This window comes from Seriola lalandi, unplaced genomic scaffold (assembly GCF_002814215.2).
Source record: "Seriola lalandi dorsalis isolate HSWRI2012SDOR001 ecotype SW California unplaced genomic scaffold, Sedor1 jcf7180002054461, whole genome shotgun sequence".
Lineage (NCBI taxonomy): Eukaryota > Metazoa > Chordata > Actinopteri > Carangiformes > Carangidae > Seriola > Seriola lalandi.
The window spans coordinates 1-8489 of record NW_019525014.1 but is presented as its reverse complement, the minus strand read 5'-3'; the positions used below and the strand labels follow the sequence as shown (position 1 = coordinate 8489).

Here is an 8489-nt window from a genome sequence, read left to right as displayed (position 1 = left end):
TGAACAAACTGATTAAGGTGACTTACTGAGTTACCTCACCAGGTATCTTGTTAACACTTGGAGCTCCTGTCAGTTTGTGTTGTCACCTGGCGCCTCCCTGCTGTCTCCCACAGCCGGGTGGAAACTGATCAGAGATAAATGATGACTGTTGCAGGTCACATCAGACCTCCTCAGAGTCCAGACTGATTCAGACCTGAACCCTAAGACCTGAACCACATGTTGATTTGATTCTGTGTGACATCACTTCCTCACGATGTCATCATCTCTGATGTCCTTCCAGAATAAAGCTCCAGAGAAACAGAGTCTGCAGAACTTCATTCAGAATCCTTTAGACTCACAGTAAAACATCATGATAGACTGCAGACAGGAGCTGATCACAGCTGATTCAGCTGCTGCTAATGGTACCCCAAAGCATCATGGGAGCTGCAGTTCCAGAACTGCTGGTTATAATATGTGTTTGTTTCTGACAGTTCGGCGCAGTGGCGTTACATTAGCGATGATGACAGAGAGCGTCTGAGCCATCGTTCAGAGGACGGAGAGTTCTGGTAAATATTTCATTCCTTTTTTCTTCAGACCACCTGAACTTCGTGGTGCTCTGGGTGAACTGACGCCCTGTGCTCTTGCTTGCAGGATGTCTTTCTCTGACTTCCTGCGACATTACTCCCGGCTGGAGATCTGTAACCTGACGCCTGACGCTCTGAGTGACGACAGCTTAACTAAGTGGGCTCTGAACAAGTTCGAAGGCAGCTGGAGGAGAGGATCCACTGCCGGCGGCTGCAGGAACTATCCCAGTGAGTGATCCTGTCAGACAGAGACCAGGTCCAGCGCAGGACCCACTGGCACCAAGTCTTTCTAGAGGCCAGTTCACCTCAGACCTTCAGTGGGTTCTTTGTGACTCCTCTGTTCCCTCCACAGACACGTTCTGGACCAACCCTCAGTTTGTGATCCGGCTGGATGAGGAGGACGACGACCCCGATGATGGAGAGGCCGGCTGCAGCTTTGTGGTCGGTCTGATACAGAAGAACCGCAGACGCATGAGGAAGATGGGAGAGGACATGCACACCATGGGCTTTGCTATCTACGAGGTGAGGACATGAATTAGACCACAGTATCTCTGCAGCTCTGTTAACGGTGCTAAATGTCAGTTTAGAATATTCAAAAAGTGACAAAAATGATCAACAGAAGAAGAAACAACAGGTTTGATGTTCTGTATTGTGAGATATCTGTTGTAGTTAGCATGCTAACCGCTACTCCAAGACCTCCTGTCTTGTAATACCACTATAGCGCTATAGTGAGTTACTGCAGTGTCCAGTCTGCTTCAGTCCAACATGAGAAGATGAAGAAGAAGCTCCAATGGGACAAAAAGAAAAGAAAAGAAAGAAGGTTTGATAAACTTCTTCTTCTGTTTCAGGTTCCTGACGAGGTACGAGGTTCATCATGTTCACTGATCGATCTTCAATCAACATCCTCAGTGTTTGCTTTCCAAAATAAAACTTCATGTTATTCTCTGTTAAATGTCCGGTCTGATCTGAAGCCACCTCTCATGTCTTCATCAGTTCTCTGGTCAGAGGAACGTCCACCTCAACAGGAACTTCTTCCTGCGTCACGCCTCCGCTGCTCGCTCTGAGACCTTCATCAACCTGCGAGAAGTCTGCAGCCGCTTCTGTCTGCCGCCGGGAGAGTACCTGATCATCCCGTCCACGTTCGAGCCGCACAAGAACGGAGACTTCTGCGTCCGAGTCTTCTCAGAGAAGCAGGCCGACTTCCAGTAGGTTTCCTTTCAGTGCTTCAGTAAGTCCAGCAGATCCAGGATCAGGTCTGGTCTGCTCAGTCCTGAAATACAGCTGCAGTCACACCTATGATGAACTGACTGAAGCCTCCTGCGTCTGATTGATTGATTGATTGATTGATTGATTGATTGATTGATACAGATGTGCTCTAGTGGCTGTGAGAGGAACTGCAGCTTAGACAGTTTCATGTGTGTTTGTTCCTGCAGAGAGCTGGACGACCCCGTCGAGTCCAGAGTGGAGGAGGTGAGAGACCAGATCCTGATGGAAAGGAAGTTCATGGAGTAAAGTGATTGTCAGTAAATGTCTGTGGCCGGTGGAACAAAACATCAGAAGTTAAGATTTTACCTTAAAGTCTAAATTATTATTTTAGTCCTTAAAATAAAAACAGTTGAGGGGCGTCGAGTAGCTCAGTTGGATGATCATCCGCCCCATGTGTAGAGGCTACAGTCCTCGCTGCAGTCGGCCCCAGGTCGAGTCCCGCATCGGACGGCCCTTTGCTGCATGTCATTCCCCCTCTCTGCCTCCCCATTTCCTGTCTCTCTCTACTGCACTGTCAATAAAGGCACAAGAAGCCCGAAAAAAATAACATTAAAAATAAATAAATAAAAACAGTTGCACTAATCATCCTTAAGGTTCCCTTAAAATGTTCACTTATCTTAGTCTTAAACTTCAGGAATGACTTAAAGCCAGTTAAATAGTCGCACAAAAGACCTTAGAGACGAAAGTTCACCTGGTTCCTGCCAAAACAACGGGAGGATGAGATAACTGTGTTAATGGCACTTGTGATACTTGTGTTAACAAGAAAACATTTTAGGGGATTCTTTGCAGCTTAAACAAATCCCTCAGCTAAGGAGAAGTTAAAGTTAAGTTTCAGACTAAAGTAGAAAACTTAAGGTGTTTTGTGTAACCGGCCCCTGAAGCTTGAGTTTTGCTCTTTGACAGATTGAGATTGACGAGGACGATGTGGACGACCGGTTCAGAGGTCTGTTTGGACAGCTGGCGGGAGGGGTGAGCTGATGACATCATCACTTGGATTCATTTAAATGTCAGCTGTGTGACATCACACTCAGTCAATGTGTTTCTGTGCTGCAGGACTGTGAGATCAGCGCCTTCGAGCTGCAGAAGATCCTCAACAAAGTGGTGACCAAACGTAAGAGAACACCTGTGACCACGACCTCAGGTCCAGGGTCAGGTCCAGGTCCAGGTTCAGGCTCAGGTCCGGGCTCAGACTCAGGTCCAGGTCCAGGTCCAGGTTCAGGTCCAGGTTCAGGCTCAGGCTTAGGTCCGGGCTCAGACTCAGGTTCAGGCTCAAGCTCAGGTCCAGGGTCAGGTTAAGGTCCAGACTCATGTTCAGACTCAGGCTCAGGCTCAGGTTCAGACTCAGACTCAGGTTCAGACTCAGACTCAGGTCCAGGTTCAGGTTCAGGTTCAGGTTCAGACTCAGGTCCAGGTTCAGGCTCACGCTCAGGTCCAGGGTCAGGTTAAGGTCCAGACTCATGTTCAGACTCAGGCTCAGGCTCAGGTTCAGACTCAGACTCAGGTTCAGACTCAGACTCAGACTCAGACTCAGACTCAGGTCCAGGTTCAGACTCAGGTCCAGGTTCAGGCTCACGCTCAGGCTCAGGTCCAGGGTCAGGTTAAGGTCCAGACTCATGTTCAGACTCAGACTCAGACTCAGGTTCAGACTCAGACTCAGGTCCAGGTTCAGGTTCAGGTTCAGGCTCAGACTCAGGTCCAGGTCCAGGTCCAGGTCCAGGTCCAGGTTCAGGTTCGAACAGGATTTACCTGCAGACACTGAAGGAACTGTTGGTGTGTTTGTCTCTGACAGGATCTGACATCCAAACCAGCGGCTTCAGCATCACAACGTGTCGTAACATGGTCAACCTCCTGGATGTATCCTTCCACCACAGAAAATAAGTCCTCAGTACAGTGAATTACCCAGCAGCACTCTATGACAATATGAACCATGAATTTATGAACCATAAAGTTACTGAAACATGGAGGAGAAGAAAAACCACTTCTGAGTCCAGCTGGAGCATTCAGCAGCTCATAGGGTTCTCCTCTCAGTAAACGGTCGGACTGGGACACAAATTCAGTCTGACTGATCGACTGGGACCAGCCGCAACAATGACACTGATGGAGCCTGTAAAGATTTTTAAAACTTTATGGATGTTTTGACGATCCAACGGCTGACCAGGATCTAAGCTGGGAGTCCTCGGTCCAGTCCACCTGTGATCAGGTCTCATCTCTTTCTGTGTCTTTAGGCCTTTTTCAGATGACACCACATACAGAGGCCTGGCTTTGATCTTATTACTCCTCTATATCTTTACATGGGAAGCGGTTTGCTGCTGTGATATTGTTTAAAATCTCATCATTCTGATCACAACTGAAACAATTCATTGATTATATTATTATATCAACTATTTTGACAATCTTTTTAAATATTCTGTTTCCAGCTTTTTAAATCTTCATGTCACAGTGAAGAGAAAATCTGTTTCAGACATTTGAGTCGATAGAACTAAGAAACAAGCAAGCAATGAAAATGAATGTTCACACCGTTACATTAATGACTAACTCATCCCGAAGGTTCCGTCTCTGTGGTGTTCTTTTTGATTCCACCACCAGAGGGAGCCAAAGTTTTAAGTCCTCTGACCTGGGGTCAGTTTGATATGAACTGAGGCTGCAAAGCCTGTTGAGTAAAGCCATGATCTGAAGTTGTCTGAGATCCTGAACCTCAGCTGCAGAAAGACGGCAGTGGGAAACTGGGTCTGCTGGAGTTCAAAGTTCTGTGGACCAAGATCGAGAACTACCTGGTGAGTTTTAGATCAGAACATCATCATCACCAAGACACTGATTAATGGCCGACCTCTCCAGTCCGACTGACCTCAAACCAGTGACGCTGCCTTTACATTGTCAGTGCTTTAGACCCAGAGTAATGACCTTTCACCTTTGGCCACCAAAATTGAATCAGTTTGTCCTCGAGTCCAGATGAATGTTTGTGCAAAATATGAAGAAATTTTCATCAAGGTGTTTCTGAGATAAAACAATAAGACTCCTGCTGACTGAGGAACAGACTAATGTAGAACTCACAGTGGAACATTCACACCATCAACCAGTACGACTGTACATCAGTAACCTGTTGTTCTCTGTTCCTCTCTGCTGTTCTCTGTTCTGTGTTGTTCTCTGTTGTTCTGCTGTTCTCTGTTGTTCTCTGTTCTGTGTTGTTCTCTGTTCTTCTCTGCTGTTCTCTGCACCTTTCTGGTCTCTATTGTTCTGCTGTTCTCTGCTGTTCTCTGTTCTGTGTTGTTCTCTGTTCTTCTCTGCTGTTCTCTGCTTTTCTCTGCTGTTCTCTGCTGTTCTTTAATGTTCTCTGTTGTTCTCTGTTGTTCTCTGTTCTGTGTTGTTCTCTGTTGTTCTCTCTTCTCTGCTGTTCTCTGTTCTGTGTTGTTCTGTGTTGTTCTCTGTTGTTCTCTCTTCTCTGCTGTTCTCTGTTCTGTGTTGTTCTGTGTTGTTCTCTGTTCTTCTCTGCTGTTCTCTGCTGTTCTTTAATGTTCTCTGTTGTTCTCTGTTGTTCTCTGTTCTCTGCACCTTTCTGGTCTCTATTGTTCTGCTGTTCTCTGCTGTTCTCTGTTCTGTGTTGTTCTCTCTTCTCTGCTGTTCTCTGCTGTTCTTTGTTCTCTGCTGTTCTCTGCTGTTCTCTCCTGTTCTCTGTTGTTCTCTGTTCTCTGTTCTCTGCTGTTCTCTGCTGTTCTTTAATGTTCTCTGCTGTTCTCTGTTCTTTGTTCTCTGCTGTTCTCTCCTGTTCTCTCCTGTTCTCTAATGTTCTCTGCTGTTCTCTCCTGTTCTCTGTTCTGTGTTGTTCTCTGCTGTTCTCTCCTGTTCTCTCCTGTTCTCTAATGTTCTCTGCTGTTCTCTGTTCTGTGTTGTTCTCTGTTCTTCTCTGCTGTTCTCTGCTGTTCTCTCCTGTTCTCTGTTGTTCTGTTCTCTGCTGTTCTCTCCTGTTCTCTGTTGTTCTGTTCTCTGCTGTTCTCTGCTGTTCTCTGTTGTTCTCTGCTGTTCTCTGCTGTTCTTTGTTCTCTGCTGTTCTCTGTTCTTCTCTGTTGTTCTCTGTTCTCTGCTGTTCTCTGTTCTCTGCTGTTCTCTGTTCTTCTCTGTTCTTCTCTGTTGTTCTTTGTTCTCTGCTGTTCTGTTGTTCTCTGTTCTGTGTTGTTCTCTGTTCTCTGCTGTTCCTTGCTGTTCTCTGTGACAGAACATTTACCGTGAGAAGGACGTGGATAACTCGGGGACCATGAGTTCCACAGAGATGAGGACGGCTGTGGAGGAAGCTGGTAAAACACAAACACTTGTTTTGTTCCTGCAGCTTCATGTTCTGAACTTTGACCTCTGAGCTTCACGACAGGAAACGACCTTCAGTTTCTGGGGAGCTGTGGTTCAAGTGAAATAGTTAAAGAAATATATATTTATATACGGATCATGTGAACATAGAACAGGACGGTGAGACACGAGGGAAACTGAATCCAACAGGACATGAAGACAACATGGCGGACGGGTCAAGGCTCAGTCCTCCTCCTCTGAACAGATGCACATACACATGTGGTCTGGTTCTGCTGCTGGTCTGGGTTCAGGGTCTGATCAGGTTCTGGTCTCTGTGTGTTTCAGGGTTCAGTCTCAATAATCCTCTTCATCAGGTCCTGGTGGCTCGTTACAGTGAACCAGATCTCACCGTCGACTTTGACAACTTTGTGGGCTGTCTGGTTCGTCTGGAGACCATGTTCAGTGAGTCCTCACAGATTCATCTCCATGATGATGATGATGATGATGATGATGATGATGATGATGATGATGATGGTTTCCTGTCCACAGACACGTTCAACACGTTGGACAAAGACGACTCAGGAACCGTCGAGCTGAACATTATGGAGGTGAGAAGCTTCAGATGTGACGAAGGTCACATGACTGGTGACCTCGCACTAACATGGCTGCTGGTCACATGACTGATGATTATGTATTCAGAGATTAAACTAACGCCCTATTGTGGTTCTCCTGTAGTGGCTGAATGTGTCTCTGCTCTGAAGAACCAGGACCAGGACCAGGACCAGTCTGATCCAGATCCTGGAAAAAGGGACGGAACAAATCTGCCTGAAATATTTTGCATGTGGTGAATGGAGTTTGTTTTTATTCTAATCATGAGGGAGAGGGACGTTAGTGAGGTCATCATCGCCATCGTCATCATCGTCATCATCGTCGTCACACTATGATGTCATATGAGGCGTCACCACAGGTTTAAAGTCTCTGTGTTTAGTTGGTTTTTAACTGTTTATTGTTGTTGTTTACTTTGATAACAAACTGTAACGACCTTGTTAAAAATAATGAATAATAAAGATAATTTATAACAGGATCAATCTGAGATGTTTTTATTTCTTTTAAAACAAAGAAATGTTCAAGATATCCGTTTAAAAGAATGAACCTTCACACTTGAGCCTGCCATCCAATGAGGGGATGCTAGCTGCAGCTGGGGGCGGGGCTTAGAGTAACCTGTACAGCATGTTGTGGCCTCCGCTAGGAGGTGCTGTGAGATCACTATGATGTCATCTCTTTTCATGAGGTCATCGCTGCATGTTCTGGCGGGCGAACTCCTCTGCCCATCTCAGAGCCTCGGTGATGTCATTGCTACTCCCTGTTCCCTTGGCAACCAGCGTTGAGCCCCCGGCGCTCCCCCTGAGGTGACGGCACACCGCAACCGCCCAATCAGAGGCCGGGAGAGACGTTGAGTCCTGAGGAGGGAGAACACAGCCAATCAGAAGCTCCGAACGTGACACATGCCCCTGTGATGTCACTGACAGGTGAGTTTTGATTACCTTGGGAACCTGGCAGGCACACAGAACCTTCCCAGAATGCCTCTGGTGAGCGAGCAGCATCACATGGCTGAGAGGAGAGAAGGAGCTCAGCTGGTTCACCGTCTTCATCACAACCTGAAACATCAGGGCAGGTGGTGATGGCACAGTGATGACATCATACAGTCACCACCTCCATACAATTTCATTTGAATTTTTTCATTTTGCCTCCTGTCTCTCTCTTCTGTTGATTTTTATGTTGCGTCTTGTCTGTTGTCTGTTGTTGTTTACTGTTTACCTGTGTGTTATTGTGACCTTTTGTTTTGGTCTTTGTGTATTTAAACGAGACGTCAGTCGACTCGTAAAAAGTCTCAAATGTAGTTTACAAAAGATCTGAGACAGAAAAATAAAATATCATTAATATCATGAAACGGTTTGTTTGATTTTTCCATGTGGGCGTTAGAACTGAGTTATTTTATTCATATATGTATATATATATACACACACACACACACACATACACACACACACAGTACTGTGTATACATATACAGTCAAGCCCAAAATTATTCATACCCCTGGCAAATTTTGACTTAAAGTTACTTTTATTCAACCAGCAAGTTTTTTTTTGACCGGAAATGACACAGGCTTCTCCCAGAAGATAATAAGACGTCGCTAAAGATGAATGGGCAAAAATACCAGTGGAGACGTGCAAAAAGCTGGTCAGCAATTATAGGACGCGTTTGATTGCTGTAATAGCCAATAAAAGGCTTTTCTATCGATTATTGAGAAGGGTATGAATAATTCCGGGCTTGACTGTATGTGTGTATGTGTGTGTATATATATATATATATATATATATATAT

At 45.7% G+C, this 8489-nt stretch overlaps 1 protein-coding gene and 1 long non-coding RNA gene across 2 annotated transcripts; one reads left to right on the top strand and one right to left on the bottom strand.

Moving 5' to 3' along the window:
- Positions 1-452: 452 nt before the first annotated feature.
- LOC111658604 (calpain-2 catalytic subunit-like) lies at positions 453-7188 on the top strand. Its single transcript, XM_023411171.2, has 14 exons — positions 453-545; positions 631-791; positions 916-1085; positions 1412-1423; positions 1557-1768; positions 1997-2033; positions 2733-2798; positions 2883-2940; positions 3619-3683; positions 4535-4603; positions 6040-6118; positions 6450-6566; positions 6654-6712; positions 6840-7188. The coding sequence occupies exons 2-14, from the start codon at positions 632-634 to the stop codon at positions 6861-6863; spliced, it is 1128 nt and encodes a 375-aa protein (XP_023266939.2). The 5' UTR covers positions 453-545; position 631; the 3' UTR covers positions 6864-7188.
- LOC111658603 (uncharacterized) lies at positions 7189-8449 on the bottom strand. The gene is made up of 2 exons (XR_015437557.1): positions 7649-8449; positions 7189-7564 (listed from the first exon to the last, which is right to left on the bottom strand). It is a non-coding gene; the product is annotated as an uncharacterized LOC111658603 (long non-coding RNA).
- Between the last annotated feature and the right edge of the window lie 40 nt (positions 8450-8489).

What these genes read in the sequence shown, in the direction of transcription:
- LOC111658604 (XM_023411171.2), top strand. Translation starts at nt 632, where the DNA reads ATGTCTTTCTCTGACTTCCTGCGACATTACTCCCGGCTGGAGATCTGT. An exon ending in GAGAAGCAGGCCGACTTCCA is followed by an intron (nt 1,769 to 1,996) that starts GTAGGTTTCCTT and finishes TTGTTCCTGCAG; the next exon opens with AGAGCTGGACGACCCCGTCG. An exon ending in CAACAAAGTGGTGACCAAAC is followed by an intron (nt 2,941 to 3,618) that starts GTAAGAGAACAC and finishes TGTCTCTGACAG; the next exon opens with GATCTGACATCCAAACCAGC.